The 17,532-nt window shown below is 43.2% G+C and overlaps 1 protein-coding gene across 1 annotated transcript in view; it reads left to right on the top strand.

The window, feature by feature from the left end:
- Positions 1-17,532, top strand: part of LOC138259732 (solute carrier family 22 member 6-like) — a 457,910-nt gene that overhangs the window by 349,860 nt on the left and 90,518 nt on the right. Inside the window, exon 4 of the mRNA XM_069207625.1 lies at positions 15,079-15,282. Coding sequence (XP_069063726.1) covers positions 15,079-15,282 — 204 coding nt within the window. The remainder of the gene's footprint in view (positions 1-15,078; positions 15,283-17,532) is intronic.

Here is a 17,532-nt window from a genome sequence, read left to right as displayed (position 1 = left end):
CAGTGAAAATGGGGGTAACATGCCAGGGAAGATGGTGCTTTCCTACAGGGGGTGAAGGAAGGCTCTCTCCCCTGACCTTTTCTTACAGTTGCAGCATGAAGAGAGAGAGGCCACAAGTGTTGGTTTATAATGCTACAGTCACGGCACACATTTGAAATGAGCAGAGTTCAGTTTCCACCAGGAGTTGAGTTTAATTAAATTAGTGGGTTGGTGACCCACATGGCAAATAATATACAGTATATACGTGTTTTCAGCATCAGCACAGGTTATCGTTCCCATTGCCAAAGACTTCAGCTAACTGCTGAAATGTATAGTCTTCAGGGCCCGTATGCACAAAACAGTACGTTTAACCCCAGCCGGCGCCAAATACAGTTTTTGTCTTTCTAATTATCATTAGAAAGACAAAAACAGTAGTTGGCGCCGGTTGGGGTTAAACTTACTTAATTTAGACCTATAACCCTCGTCGCCTCAGCAATATTGCTACCATGTTGAGAGTTGCCGCCATAGTGAAAGACGATCTCTAAGCTTTATGGTGAATAGCCTGAACATGGCTCTTCTCTGTGAAATTGCATACAAGATGTCTGAGGTGTCATATGTGGTCCCCTAAATGTGGACATCATTCATCCATCATAAAGCCTCTGCATACCCCCTTCTTGGTAAAATAAAGTAACTTTGCCAGCTTGTCTCTTGGCCTTTGATTCTACTGTGGTCTCCATCACCCCATCTGATGCATTCTGTCAAGTCAAATTTCACAGTGACTACCTCTCAGCATTGATGAAAACAGGCCGACCATAAATGTGGGCAGGACTGTCCCTTAGGCTCCCTTCTCCAGACCTCAAACATGCAACCTGTCTCTGTTGAAAATGTTTTCCAAATCTTCATTGTGCAAGAGGAAAGCTTTAAGGCAGTCCTCCACATTATTCAGAAAGCTATCTGGAGCTGTTTTTAAGGCTCTTTGGTCTTCATCTTGCCTTCAATATTTAATATTCTGCTGCCTATTGTGTCCATGTCTTTCTGGAAATCATCAATTTTCATGCCCAGAGTAGACCAAAGCTTTTGCAGGCTGCTGTCAATATCCTTCTTAAGCTCTTTTCTGGGCTCCCAACCAAATGCCTGTAGGCTGACCAACAGCCTTGCCTTGCTGACCGCCATTCCTGAAACTTAAAGCCTGGGAGGGGGACACCCCAACTCCCACTACATAATGTTCTAAGTGGCTGCTGTTTGTTGCTTTAGGCCAGAAATATATAGGAGGAGATCTGAGAATGTTTCTTAGGCTGCATCCAGTGAGCAGATCTACACATTTGTGCTGGCTTTTAACTGCTTCAAGCCCTGTGTCTCAGGCATCTCATACAGGGCATTCTTCTCATCTACATCACCTCCTTCAATGTGTAAGAGTCTTTTTCAAGTAATGCGGGCCCAGAGGCTACCAGTATTTTCAAAGATCTCAAGCTAGTCAGGATGGGCCCTGGGTCAAACCTCCCTGGCCCACCTGGCTGGCAGCTAAGCAAGTAATCTTCTATGCTTTGAAGCAGGCCTCCAAGTGAAAGCCCAGAGTTTGCTCTCATGTATTGTGTATCAGTTTATCACATGTGTTAATGGTGTTCTTTAAAGTTTGATGTCACCCTAAGCAGGCCCTTGTTCAATTTGTCCCACCTCCCTTGCCCCTCCAAATCACCTTCGATGGACAGTGCTAAGAGTGGCCCTCAGTCTCACTCTGGGCCGAATGTATTTTTGTCCTTTGGGTACAGGCCTCCAAGCGGTACTGCACCAAGGCCACTGAAGGTTTTCAAGCACTACACGTGCTAACACCAGCAGCCTGGATCATTGCCCCCAGGCCCACCACTGTGCTTTCCTTTCTCCAGCTCTAGGTGTAGTATTTTTTTTGTGACACTGGGCTCAAACCATCTGCAGACTGTGCCACATTCTCTCTACTCCTGGCGCAGCCTCCAGAATTCATTTCGGATGATCATCTTCAATTTGGCATTGGGCAGGAATCGCTGGTGAAATTCGTCATGCTGCACCACACTGCGTGATTTTCTTCCACAATTACTTGAATAAGTTTTCCTTTTGGGCATCGTCCTCATTTTAGGTAGACATGACCTATCTGTATGAATTTACCATTATCACCTTTTTGTAAAAAATAAATTGACGGTGCACATGTGAATTAAGATAAGAGTTTGTATCCAAACGAGATGTTCAAGTGTGTTTTCTTTTTTTAGGGCAGGTGTGTCCATCGTATATTCAAGAGAATCTATTTATTTTCTGATTTTCAAAAGGTTCACGTTAGATTACTTTTTATAAAATTAATCTAAATGTAACACATATGCAGAATCAGTGGGAATCCTAGTGCAATATGTTTTCAGGCCTTCTAAACCACCACTAATCAATTGCATTCTATTTATTTTTGTTTAAATCTTTACCTAGAGCTTAATAGTTTCTAACTATCGATCAAGTAATTGTTTTATATAGCACAAAATTGCCATTTGATTAGCTCAAGCATATCTTCTTCTGTTGAATGTTTTTGTACAGATGAACTCATGTTTTTGTATTGGAGTTAGTCTTGCAGGCATTCAATAAAGTACTGCCATTTACTTTTAGCTTTTAGCATAGTTGAAAGTAATTTGACCCTTCATTGGCAAAACACATCCCTTTCCACTCCCAGGGAACCTCAGTCAGCATTGTACTAAATTGTAATTCATTCAAAAAGTGCTTCAAGCCCCTGATGATGTGCAAAAGTGTATTAGGAAGTGGGTAGCATGCGACACCACAGCGTAGTGCTTGATTGAGAGTCTCGAATTGCGTTGTGGTCAATGTGGGGAGCAGCCAAATTACACCAATCGCTGTGTGGTGGAATTCTTTCTTACACGCGGCTCAAGAAGCGTAAGTTGGTGAGCATGAGTGAGATTTAGCGTCCCTTAGCGCGATTTCCAGTTGTTAGGAGGACAATGCTGTGAGATTTTTCTAATGAGGGCGGTTGCTACAGTTCGCTGGCAGAAGACTTCCACTCAAGTAGAAAATCTACTTGAGCGACAGCAAAATCAACTTGAGTAGCGGCGCCCTCTGGCACATCATGTGGTGCCATTCATGCTGTTTTTATCATCATCCAACATGCTAGTGGCGCTAAATCACAGTCCGAGGAGCGCAGCATGCCTGCTTCTGCCTGTGGGCGGAACTCCGACGAATCTCGCCTAGTTTTTATGTAACTTGGTGGAATACCGCTGAGTCAAATTCCACAAGTTCCCCCACCCCTAGTCTTAAGTCTAAGTGCCTGTTTGTGAAGTAAATGGGAGAGGGGTGAAAGACAGAGAAGATGGGGTGAGGATATGGTGGTACGACCAGAACTGTCAACTTTGGAACTAGGGAACCAGGTTCAAGTCTCGGTGTCAGCTCAACATCCTGTAATACTGCACAAATCACTTGGGGCCATATTTATACTTTTCGACGCACAACTGCACCAACGCAGTTGTGCGTCAAAAAATCTAACGTCGGCTAACGCCATTCTGACGCACCATGCGGGCGCCGTATTTATTCAATGACGTTAGCCGGCATTAGCCGGCGGAGCTGCCTGGTGTGCGTGAAAAAAAATGACGTACACCAGGCAGCGCCGGCGTAGGGGAATATGGAGCTTGGGCGCCAAAAAATGGGGCAAGTCAGGCTGAGGCAAAATTTTCACCTCAACCCGATTTGCGCCATTTTTTTTAAATCCCAACCCCCATTGAAATGACTCCTGTCTTAGCAAAGACAGGAGTCATGCCCCCTTGCCCAATGGCCATGCCCAGGGGACTTCTGTCCCCTGGGCATGGTCATTTGGCATAGTGGCATGTAGGGGGGCACAAATCAGGCCCCCCTATGCCACAAAAAAAAAAAAAAAATTACTTACCTGAACTTACCTTTTGTTCCCTGGGATGGGTCCCTCCATCCTTAGGCGTCCACCTGGGGTGGGCAAGGGTGACAGGGGGGGTCCCTGGGGGCATGTGAGGGCACCTCTGGGCTCCTTCCGAGCCCACAGGTCCCTTAACGCCTGTCCTGACCAGGCGCTAAAAAACGACGCAAAAGCGGCTGGATGTCATTTTTTTTGACCCGCCCACTCCCGGGCGTGATTTTTGCCCGGGAGTGTAAATATGGCGCACATGCCCTGGAGTCAATTTTTTAGACGGGAACGCCTACCTTGCATATCATTAACGCAAAGTAGGTGTCCACGCTAAAATGTGACGCAAACTCCATGGACTTTGGCGCTAGACGCGTCTAACGCCAGAGTATAAATATGGAGTTAGTTTTGCGTCGAATTTGCGTAAAAAAAAATGACGCAAATCCGGCGCAAACGGAGTATAAATATGCCCCTTAATCTCACAATTCCCCAGAAAATAACAAGAATTGGTTTCATCTACCCAAGACCTATTGTCATTGTCAGTATTTTTTTAAGATGTTACATATCAGTGCCAGCTGCTGTGCAACGTGACACAAAGTAAATAAAGAAACTGCGATATGGCGCGGTCAATGCTGCCTGTATGATAGAGCTATTTTTGTTTATTTTTTCAGGTTGTACAGCAGCACATGCTGGTGTGCAAGATCTTTTAAAAACATTAACAAAGCTAAGTAGCTCTGTGTGAGCTATTTGGCTTTGTTGATGTTTTTTTTAAAGGGATGTGGTGTTACAGCCAGAAATGTCACCTGTGGACCTGGGGAACCAGGTTTGAGTCTGAGTGTCAGCACAACGTCCTGAGATTCTGTGTAAATCACATAAACTCCCAGTGCCTAAAAAATAAAAATGAATGTGTTCTTGTGTAAAGTAAATTGTGCCCATGTAAAGCTCTCCAATACCTTTGGGTCCAGTATGCACTATATAATCCTTCTAAAAATAAGATGAAAAAAACCCAACAAGGAGGGAGGTGGGAAACAATGGCGTTGGAGTGAGTGGATTAAAAAGATCGACGGGGTGATAAAAAGTAAACAAAAAAAGAGTACCTAAGGGGGCCTGTGGCCAGTGGGAGGACAGTGGCCACAGGAAGCAGTACTTGGTCAATGCTGCACGTAGGGACGAAGGAACAAAGACTGAAGGCGGAGGTGAGGAGGAGGCACCAACCAATAGGAAGCAAGGAAAGAAGAGTTACGTGGGACCCAACCAATGGTAAGTAAAGGGTGGGCTCTGAGCCCCTTTAAGCTTTTTTCTAGAAAATAGCTTTTTCTGACAAAGCATGCTTGCTATAGGCAAAACCTAAAAAATGAATGTGACCATGTATAATATAACTGGTGCTCGTGTAAAGTGCTCCAATACCTTCACTTCGACTTTGTGCTATATGCAACTGTTAAAAAACATGCTTTACATGATTTAAGTGATTAACTAAGCAAACCTGTATAGGACCCAGCCAGAAGAGAGCCAGAATTGATGTAAGAATGCCGTTTACGGTTATGGTAGGATCCTGATGAAGGAAGTTGTGGGGATGCTCTATATAATCCACAAAACAACAAGTCAGAAGCCCACAGGCATGCACTGTATTCAGTTATATGTAGTAAATGATATTGAGAGTCCATCCAGAAACGAAATAAGTAACCCACAGGCATGCATAGGAGAAATTCGGTCATAGTAAATATTCTTTAAAGACTACCCAGGAGCAGCAACAGTGCACTGGTTACGGACTGGTGGCCCATCATCACCTCACCAAGTTTCTGTGATGAATTGAAGGTTGGGAAATAAGTCAGGGAATCAAATGTGAGATATTAGAAGGTGGGTAACAAAAGGAGAGTGGAGAAATACGTGATCAGGCAGGAAGTATTATTCAAAGGTAGGGGAAAGCATGAATGTCAATTCACCAAAATGCCAGGAGTAGCAGAAGTGGCATCGTACACCCTTTGATCTTAATGACATGGCAGGAAGTAACATAATTTGATAGTCCTGCACACATTCCAAAATCATGGTTTAATTTTATGAAGACCATGAGTTCCAACTTCATATGGTCAGGGGGCACTCCTAGAGTGACTTCAGAGAAATGTGTCCAGACAATGCACGACAGCGGCCTTGAGAGGGCTGATATACCAGTATATTATTGGCCAACACAACTCCTTCCTGTTAACGAGTGGCTACATGGGGGATCGGACAACCCGACATGTTGGGGACGAACTGGCCTTTCTAGGCCTGGAGAATATCCTGCATACCTTTATTGCGACCCCATCCTATCTCAACTCCCGGTGGTAACCCAAATGGCATTTAGAGCATTGAAAGCAACTCTCCGATTGATAAAAAAGAAACAAACACTAATGAAAAGAAACTCCATCATAGAAGGGGACCTGGCTTTCACAGATATCCTCACTAGATGGGTTCAGGGGCTGGGACTTCATAGGCATATCACACATAGGTGACATCTGGGATGGGAACCACATAAAATCCTTTCAAGAACTTCAACTAGAATTCCAAAAGCTAACCTCACAGTTGTATTGTTACTTGCAACTACAACACACACTACAACTCTATCATAGTCAGCTAGCTGACATTCTAGAATACAGCCCCCTTGAAAATGAAATTCTTATGGGCCCCTTGGCTAAAGGTGGGGTCTCATAAATATATAAATCTCTGGGCATACTCTTGCCTGTGTCCTTGGATGCCCTGAGGACAAAGTGGGAGACCCAGTTGGGGGAGTTGGACGAGGCAGACTGGAGAAATGCCTGTACGGCTGTAGGAAAGTACCATCTTGCCTGGCATGTTACCCCCATATTTCACTGTATATATTTTGTTTTAGTCTATGTGTCCCTGGGACCCTGCCAGGCAGGGTCCGAGTGCTCATAAGTATGTGCCCTGTATGTGTTCCCTGTGTGATGCCTAACTGTCTCACTCAGGCTCTGCTAACCAGAACCTCAGTGGTTATGCTCTCTCTGCTTTCCAAATTTGTCACTAACAGGCTAGTGACTAAATTTACCAATTCACATTGGCATACTGGTACACCCATATAATTCCCTAGTATATGGTACTGAGGTACCCAGGGTATTGGGGTTCCAGGAGATCCCTATTGGCTGCAGCATTTCTTTTGCCACCCATAGGGAGCTCTGACAATTCTTACACAGGCCTGCCATTGCAGCCTTAGTGAAATAACGTCCACGTTATTTCACAGCCATTTACCACTGCACTTAAGTAACTTATAAGTCACCTATATGTCTAACCTTCACCTGGTGAAGGTTGGGTGCAAAGTTACTTAGTGTGTGGGCACCCTGGCACTAGCCAAGGTGCCCCCACATCATTCAGGGCAAAGTCCCCGGACTTTGTGAGTGCGGGGACACCATTACACGCGTGCACTGTACATAGGTCACTACCTATGTACAGCGTCACAATGGTAACTCCGAACATAGTCACCCCAATGCCATTCTGGCATTGGGAGGACAATTCCATGATCCCCCGGGTCTCTAGCACAGAACCCGGGTACTGCCAAACTGCCTTTCGTGGTCTCCATTGCAGCTGCTGCTGCTGCCAACCCCTCAGACAGGATTCTGCCCTCCTGGGGTCCAGGCAGCCCTGGCCCAGGAAGGCAGAACAAAGGACTTCCTCTGAGAGAGGGTGTAACACCCTCTCCCTTTGGAAATAGGTGTGAGGGCTGGGGAGGAGTAGCCTCCCCCAGCCTCTGGAAATGCTTTGATGGGCACAGATGGTGCCCATCTCCCCATAAGCCAGTCTACACCGGTTCAGGGATCCCCCAGCCCTGCTCTGGCACGAAACTGGACAAAGGAAAGGGGAGTGACCACTCCCCTGACCTGCACCTCCCAGGGGAGGTGCCCAGAGCTCCTCCAGTGTGTCCCAGACCTCTGCCATCTTGGAAACAGAGGTGTTTGTGGCACACTGGACTGCTCTGAGTGGCCAGTGCCAGCAGGTGACGTCAGAGGCTCCTTCTGATAGGCTCTTACCTCTTTTGGTAGCCAATCCTCCTTCCTTGGTAGCCAAACCTCCTTTTCTGGCTATTTAGGGTCTCTGCTTTGTGGAATTCTTCAGATAACGAATGCAAGAGCTCATCAGAGTTCCTCTGCATCTCCCTATTCACCTTCTGCCAAAGGATCGACCACTGACTGCTCAGGACGCCTGCAAAACCGCAACTAAGTAGCAAGACAACTACTGGCAACCTTGTATCGCTTCATCCTGCCGGCTTTCTCGACTGTTTCCAGGTGGTGCATGCTCTGGGGGTAGCCTGCCTCCTCTCTGCACCAGGAGCTGTGAAGAAATCTCCCGTGGGTCGACGGAATCTTCCCCCTGCAACAGCAGGCACCAAAAGACTGCATCACCGGTCCTCTGGGTCCCCTCTCAGCACGACGAGTGTGGTCCCTGGAACTCAGCAACTCTGTCCAAGTGACTCCCACAGTCCAGTGACTCTACAGTCCAAGTTTGGTGGAGGTAAGTCCTTGCCTCCCCACGCTAGACTGCATTGCTGGGTACCGCATGATTTTCAGCTGCTCCGGCTCCTGTGCACTCTTCCAGGATTTCCTTTGTGCACAGCCAAGCCTGGGTCCCCGACACTCTAACCTGCAGTGCACAACCTTCTGAGTTGTCCTCCGGCGTCGTGGGACTCCCTTTTGTGACTTCACGTAGACTCACCCTTCTTCCAAGTGCCTGGTCAGGTACTTCTGCGAGTGCTGCCTGCTTCTGTGAGGACTCCCTGACTTGCTGGGTGCCCCCTCTGTCTCCTCCTCCAAGTGGTGACATCCTGGTCCCTCCTAGGCCACAGCAGCACCCACAAACCTCTATAGCGACCCTTGCAGCTAGCAAGGCTTGTTTGAGTTCTTTTTGCGTGGGAACACCTCTGCAAGCTTCATCGCGACGTGGGACATCCATCCTCCAAAGGAGAAGTTCCTAGCTCTCTTCTTTCTTGCAGAACTCCAAGCTTCTTCCAACAGGTGGCAGCTTCCTTGCACCCTCAGCTGGCATTTCCTGGGCTCCTGCCCACTCTCAACACTGTCGCAACTATTGGAATTGGTCCCCTTGTCTTACAGGTACTCAGGTCCGGAAATCCACTATTGTTCCATTGCTGGTGTTTGTTCTTCCTGCAGAATCCCCCTATCACGACTTCTGTGCTCTCTGGGGGTAGTAGGTGCACTTTACACCTACCTTTCAGGGTCTTGGGGTGGGCTATTTTTCTAACCCTGACTGTTTTCTTACAGTCCCAGTGACCCTCTACAAGCTCACACAGGTTTGGGGTCCATTCGTGGTTCGCATTCCACTTTTGGAGTATATGGTTTGTGTTGCCCCTATACCTATGTGCTCCTATTGCAATCTATTGTAACTTTACTCTGCTTGCATTACTTTTCTTGCTATTACCTGCGGAATTTTGGTTTGTGTACATATATCTTGTGTATATATCTTATCCTCATACTGAGGGTACTCACTGAGATACTTTTGGCGTATTGTCATAAAAATAAAGTACCTTTATTTTTAGTACTTCTGTGTATTGTGTTTTCTTATGATATTGTGCATATGACACCAGTGGTATAGTAGGAGCTTTACATGTCTCCTAGTTCAGCCTAAGCTGCTTTGCCATAGCTACCTTCTATCAGCCTAAGCTGCTAGAAACACCTCTTCTACACTAATAAGGGATAACTGGACCTGGCACAAGGTGTAAGTACCTCTGGTACCCACTACAAGCCAGGCCAGCCTCCTACATTGACCCCTCATACTTTTGCACTCTCTGCCACACTTCGCCTCATGCAGTTAAAATACCTACACTAAGCGTATTTATCACCTAGCAGGATGTGGTGTGCAGGCATCATTGGCTCGTCTGCATGTCTTGGGTACAAAGACCCAATGGGTGACTTCATCCATATTGTTTGGCAGTGCCCAGTTATACAGACCTATTAGGCCACCATCACCTCTACCCTATAGAACATTACGGGCATACAGCTTGAGGCAAGCCCGTGGGTAGCGCTGCTGGGCATTCTTGATGATGTGGGTGGGCCCGTGGCGATAGGACACTGATAGCCCTTGGGATGCTGATTGCTAAGCGAGACATTGTTCATCATTGGAGAGCTTCCATAGACCCTGCAGTGGAGGAATGGACCAGGGGTATGGACTGGTGTGGTAAACTTGAAGAAATTATGTTCAATGCATGGGTAGTCCCCCGCAAATATGAACGAGTGTGGAGAAAATGGTAGAATTACTATGGCTTCGAAACATAATGAGCTCTCAATATCCTGTGCTGCTGGTTTTTCAGATAACTCTTGTGATCTTCCAGATGGGCCCCATGCGAGGCTGCAGATTTATTTGTTTTTGTGAAGGTATTGTACAAAGCGGACGAGCCCCATGCGAGGGCTGCAGATTTATTTGTTTTTGTGAAGGTATTGTACAAAGCGGACACTTTGTTTTAAATATATATATATATATATATGTATATATATATATATATATATATATCCAAACATACATACACTGTCCTGGTAAAGTATCGAGGCGGATTCTTAAGCGGTCCGGTGCAGGTTCCAGGAGCCCAACAATCTCAGTTTAAAGAAATTTCTCAATCCAGAAAAAGAAAACCAGACACCATGACCATGCAGTCTTACATTTACAATAAATGTAAGACTGCATGGTCATGGTGTCCGGAAATGTGAACGAGTGTAGAAGAAATGGTGGTAAAGATGTAGACTTTGGGATAAGGGAGATGGCAGGATGTCTGACAGCTTAGAACGGTGAGGATAGTTCCCCAGAAAAGGGAAGGAGGTATGCAGGATAGGGATGCAATTAATAAGTGGGGCACAAAAAGGTATAAGAAAGATAGTGATTGGACGTTGTAGTTGATGAGTGGTTGAAAGAGGGGGGGGGGGTTTGTCAGAAAAAAGCATGATGGAAAAGAGGCACAATAAGGTAATGTGGGGATGGTGTGAGAAGACAATGGTGGCTAAAGTGATGCAACAAAAGTCCAGGAGAGAATGATCTCCCAGGAAGATAGATGTGTATACCTGCATGTTAAGCCAAACCTTTCTCTGGTTTCTGACATGGCTTAGCAGGTGTTGAAGAAAAGAAGCTCCGGTATAAAAATCATTCTGTTTATGGTATGTTTATTTGCCTGTCTGGTGCAGAATTGGCTGTTCAAGTATTTGAACCCGAGGATCAATTTCGAGTGTCTTTGCAGCTCATTAGGTTAAGCTGACTATAGCTCCTTTGAAGGGTAAGGTTTTCCAATGCATGTTTATGCTTAATTCTGGGCAAGCAGAACACCAGCTACCAGTGCCATTTAAAATCCTGTGTCAATCAGTTTAAGATTTGTTTATTAACATCTTTCACTCTGGATCAGCAGAGCCCTAGCTACCTGGTTTCATACATACATTTACTTAGGATTTGTCCATTTTCATTATGTAGTTAGTACTGAAACTTAAACAGCTCAGTTCCCTGAAATCACACAAGTTGTTAGGTTTAATTGGAGTTTTAGTTTTGAGTTGCAGGGTATTGACTTATTGCAATGTACTGACTTGCTCTGGGTGAGCAGACCTTATGCTGAATTGTTTCTTTAGTAAAGTATGGAGTCAGACACCTTATTGGTGGGTCTATGAATGTAAAACTGAGCAAGTCAGAAATATCAATGTGTTGGGTTTACAGTGAGATTGTTACCCTACAAGTAATCATACACTACAAGCTGAGACTGTGGGCCATCTCTGAATGAAATGGCTCAACCTATGAAGCACAATATCAGACAGAACAATAGTGGGTCTATAGAGTCAACTCAGGAGCCAGGATGAGGCAAACAAGGAAAGCAAACAAATTCACTGTAGTGGACCTATGCAGTGAGCCAAAAGCATTGATGTCCCAACCTAAAGGTATCAAAAGACACTGTGGTGATTGGCCTATGGGGTCCACACTGAAGCACAAACTACCAGATCAAGTATGTGAATAAACAACACAAAAAGGGGCTATGGCAGCAGTCTCCATTGGGTAGCTCAGGAGCTACTGGTAGCTCAACAGTATCCTGGAAGTGCCTTCTTAAAGTGCTGAGTGGAGACAGGTAAAGGCCTTGTTTATTTCAGATGGTGGAGTAGTGTGTGCATGTGTAGATGAGTAATTATTTAAACATTTTTCTGTGCTTATGTTCACATTTGTGTGCTACATTGCATGAGTTCTATATGTGATTGGTGTTGTGTCCCTCTTTGAGATTCACCATGAAAGCCATTCCTAGTGGCAGGAAATACTAAATGTATATGTTGTCCCCAATGGAGGAGGTTCATCTCCGGAACAATTATGACTATTGCTGACATAATGTTGGCTCAAGAATAATAGTGGTAAATCATGACATATGTTAGTCATCATTGGACTAATCATGGCATAATGACTGCTATCCTTGCCATTTTGTGAATAGCCTTGTCCTAAATGTGACCATCTATCACACAACCGTGGCCATCTTTGGAATAATGATGCCCATGACTGGCCTGATGTGGTGGGTTTTAGCATTATGGTATGCAGCCATGGTGCAATTATGGCCATGTCATAATTGTGGGATCTCTGGCATAAAGCAGGTATTTTTTTGTATTATGGAGGGCATACCTGGCATGTGATGGTAATTTAAGGGCAGATCAAGCAGAATATGTCAATGTTACTCATTTGTACTAGAGAAATCACAAGCTGGTATTTGGGGACCATTCATGGAAACTAATTTTGGAGACCAAATATTTTGTTTTTCAGAAAAAACATTTTCATTGATTGTGTTAACAAAATATGGAAAGAGCATAGTTGATAGAAAACATGTATTTTGAGAAATGTATATACTGATAATTGAAAACAAAATGATTAAACTCATCAAAACATATTCAAAGTTGTTCTCTGAATGATAGTTCAAACAAAGTTGTGGAGATTTATAGCGGTTAATATTTTCTTTGTACCAGTGGCCACTTTCTGCTGAGGCTGTTATTTCATTACTCATGTTGAGACATTTTATATAAGTACAGTTTTCATAACACTGATGTTAGTAGCCCAGTCTTATGCATTATGGTGACATTTGAATGTAATCTGTCTAAAGTATTATACCCAGAATAAACAACTAGAACAATATCATGGAGGTATGTATTTATAGGTAAGGTTATTTTTATTTACATTCTTAACTCCACTTCTATTTATCTTGAAGATAAATGTATTTTCAAGGTATGTAAATGTGGAGTTAAGAGTAGTAAATGTATACACACACTCACAGACTGTATCTTTTTGTGATATTCTATCTAGATATGGTATTTTGCCATGCCAAAAGTTTGGAACTCAATATTGTGACATACATCTGGCAGTAACTGCTAGTAATTCACAAGGTGTGGTCATTTTTGTAATTGTATTTGATATGTTTATTACTGCCACAACTGTCAAAGCCAGAAGTGGTTTGTAACTATTTTCATGAATCAAAAGTACCTCTTGTTACAGAAAAGGTAGGAAATCCATAATCTGTGGGGTCAGCACATAGGCAGTGATGAGTTAATGTAGGAAATCAATATATACTGCTATAGAGGATGTATGAGAGTAGCCCAGGCATGTTTGACATGCTGATTGGCCAATTAAGGGATGTCAGTATTCACCACAGTAGTAGGTGTATGGATTCAGGCCATCAGCTGTATATTCTAAGCCTGGAAATTCAATAAACAGGACTGTAATAGGTCTAAGGTGAGCTTCTGAAGTGGCAATGGTCTACTCTAAGGTGGTAATGGGTCTGTTGGCTTAGTCCAAAATCAGTGATGGGACAACCTAAGGAGGAAACTTAACCCCATGGTATTGGATCCATGGATTAGCTCCAGAGAAGGCTCATGAGGGTGAAGAAATAGAGGGGGAGGTACTACTCAGGCAAGAGTCCACACCCTGGTAGATCAAACAGGTAAAGGACTCTTGACCTCTCAACCGTTCACCTGGATGCTCTGAGCATATGGGTTAAGGCGGTCTGATGCAACATTGTCACTATTAGCAGCCCAAGTGCTAGTGTGGCAATGTCAGGGTCACATGACCTGGGTGCCCAACGTGGTTTTGATGATCACTGTGATTATGGGCTTGTGGGATACGAAGAATGAACTATAGACTGGGAAATTGGTCTTTACAGGCAAAAAAAGGAAACATGACACAAACCATACCAACAGCAGGCTAATGCTGAAAAATACCATACATCTATTTGTCACTATATGCAATCCATACATACTAATGTTTAGGAAGACTTCTGATTTTTAAAGCTAAAATTTGCTTTAGTTTAGCTTTCTCTCACCTAAAAATGCCCCAACTTCAATACAGGTCAATAGGTGAAATACATCTTCCAGATTATTTTCCTGCAATCTCTTTCTTTCCTGTTTTTAATGTTGGTATGCATGACAGTCACAAGATAAAGCCGACATGGTTTGATCATAATCGTCGATATTACACCAAATATCACACAGGGCAATTTGAACATAATAGAGTCAGTTCAGAGGTTTTTCACCACAAAATTGTTATTGAAGATGCTCCTCAAATCAGGGCTGATGCCAATGCAGGATCAGGTGGACAGAGAAGCGGTTCTCTTTTGATCTGGCACACCATTAAAAGATGGCAGGGAGTGACCTGGAGAGGTAGGGAATATATGTGGTGAAATTATAAGTGTAATAATGTAGGGGTTACATGACTTGCTGAGTTGTAGCATGGCCACAAAAATTGTAATGCTGGAAAGGCAGGATGAAAGGATAAATAATGGACTGGGAAAAGGTTAGCTGTACCTGAAAGAAAAACAAACTGAAACAAACTACAAAAAATCTGCAAGCTGATACCAAGGAATTCAGTACTTGCAATCACAAGATAAAACACATGCTATTTCGTTATCTGTAGACAAAATATCCAGTACTGTTACAATGAAGTGCACAATGAATAACTTGAATCTAGTTGAGTCTGCTGTCCTTTTGGCCACAAATATGGCACTAAAGATGCACATCACAGTCTGGCTCAGTGAGAGTTCAGATAGTCTGGAGAGCATTTCTCTTTTGCTGTGGAACACGAATGAAAGATGGCAGGGAAGTGATTCTGGAGGTAGTTAAAATGCTATATGTGTATTATGTGTGATCCTGCAATACCATGTTATGGTACGATACATAGTATTAATTTAATTTACTAATAATTATTGATTTTCTGATCCTCAGGCAGAGTGGAGTTGGTTTCACCAACATGATGATGAGACTTGGGGCGGTGGTGGCCCCCATGGCCCTGATGGTTAAGGACATTGTCTCGTTCCTGCCTACAGTTATTTTCGGAGTGGTCCCAATGCTCTTTGGACTTTTTGTCTTTCTCTTGCCAGAGACACTAAATATCACTTTGCCAGACTCAATTGACGAGGTAGAGAGAAGGTGAGTTAACAACAGTATGATTTGGAATCTCAGGTTTCCTGGAAACAGCGACTTTTGTGTGTTTGGGAGAAATGCCACTCTCCACTGTGACAGCTTAACACCATTCAAGTATTAATTTATTTTTTTCACAAATGTATTTTTTCTAAGGCTTTTATGATGTCCGCATCTGAAGCCAGAGTGAGCAGGGAAATGGAAAACCATATTTGAGAGATTACTCAGTCCTCAAAACATTGGGGGGACTGAGCACTATTTATCCTCGGTAAAGAAAAAAAACATTTGGGAAAGGTCACTTCTAACTAGATTTTGTGCAGGTTCCATTTGAGGTAACCTTTTCTTCCACTATGGAAGTACGATCCTAACCTTATACTGGTCTGCTCTTTTGATGAAATCTCACTGCAGATGCTGGCCCATATCGATGTTTTTAGTAAATTGTATGTGCCTTTTCGACGTAGATATTTATTAAGGGTTACTCTGAAACCCATTGAAGTTAATGTGATTTAGATTTAGGCGGAGGGGACCTGTCTGCCGAGTTCTAAATCAGGACCATAGTTTTTAGGAAAGTAAACCTGCACTTTGTTTCCTTCGTGTGTTATCTGATCTATCTGCGTGCCATTCCGTGGGGGGCTTTCTGAAAAATGCAATGGTGTAATGCAACAGGTGTTTAACTTCTGCTTACCCCATGACTTGTATTTCAAGCTCTGTATTTACCGTGATTTTTTCTATTGGAAGTGTCTCCCATGGTGTGTTTTTTATATTTAATATTATGGTGGTTTGAACTTACTAGATATTGCTATATTGCTTACAATCTGAATTTTATGAACTTATTCTGTATTGTATTGTTCTTTTTCATGGTCATTCTTTTAATAATCGAATAAACATTTTTTGATTTATTGATTGCACCCTTTCATATTTGGACAGCCTAAGGAGGGTTAGAATGAGGCGTGAGAAAATGGGCACGTGTTAAACAGCATTTTCTTTTTTCGAATTCGAGTGGCTTCATATTTTTTTTATTTGTATATAAATATGAATATAATATAGGAACAATCCAGTTGTGATCTACCGCACCACTATTGTGAAAATTATTAACCGTAGCCTCTCCTGTCCAATATCAGAGAAAGGTGATGCACTCCCAAGTCAAATGCGTATCCCAAAGGGTTATAACGCATATGATTCAAAATTACCTATTTTTCCTAGCAGCAGCATTTCTTCAACATATAATTAAACATAGGTGTCATCCATTGAGCAGGGTATCTGTTATTGCGTAAAAAATGCAGGAAACTGCGTGACAGAAAAGCACAGTCTTCTTGGCAGAGATCTTTGTATCTGGGCAGGTGGAGGATGACGGAGATGTGAAATTTAACATATTAATATATATTGTGTATTTTGTTGCAGCACCAGCGATGACTGGTTCTGGTTAACAAAAAATAGAGCTAAGCAATTTGTCCCACACACTAAGACCAACTGATGTCTGTAGAAAATGGAATTTGTGTGACTAAGCTACGGAAAACAAAAGTCAATATATAAAATGTAGCTACTCTTGTGGAAGATAAGGATACACAATGGATATACCATGCACAATACAAGAGAGTTACTTGTGGAAAATGATACCATAACACAAAGCATGTTGACTCCATTATGAAACAGGTAACAGGTCACACAAAGTATGGTTAACTCAAAAATAGAAAAGGTCTGTTCAAGAATATTACAGTTACAGGCACGTAAATCTATGATCGTTTAATGTTTTGTTTAAATTAGGTCACACATGGATGTTGTTCTGTACTTTGGACCTTAACATCCATGTTTTTTCAAATCTCTTTTAATGTAATTAACCGTGCACTATGTCTTGTACTGCATAGCAGTTTCTTACTCTGGTTTTTACATTGTGCTTTTATGATTATCAGTGAATAATCACAAAAAGTTATTGATTGATTGACTGAATATTACAGTCTGTTGTTTCTTGGGAGTTACATAGCACGACCTAGTGACACTGACACACACCTTAGAATTATGGACCAAGATAATTGTCTGACTTGATGTCTGTTAACTGTTAAAATGGGAGCAGCGCCCTGTAAGATAAAACTCGCTAATGTGTTTTTGAGATAGGGAGCCGAGGTGAAATTTTCCACTGGTAGCTTTTATTGGATTGCTCTGCTTGTTTGTGTGCCTCCTGATCCTTCTCCGTAGTTCATACTCTTTCAGTGAGAAGAGGTGACTTGTGAGTTGTGTGCTAATGACCAATAGCTAAAGAGA

This window comes from Pleurodeles waltl, chromosome 9 (assembly GCF_031143425.1).
Source record: "Pleurodeles waltl isolate 20211129_DDA chromosome 9, aPleWal1.hap1.20221129, whole genome shotgun sequence".
NCBI lineage: Eukaryota > Metazoa > Chordata > Amphibia > Caudata > Salamandridae > Pleurodeles > Pleurodeles waltl.
The sequence above is the reverse complement of the archived record's forward strand: the minus strand, read 5'-3'. Positions and strand labels throughout refer to the sequence as shown.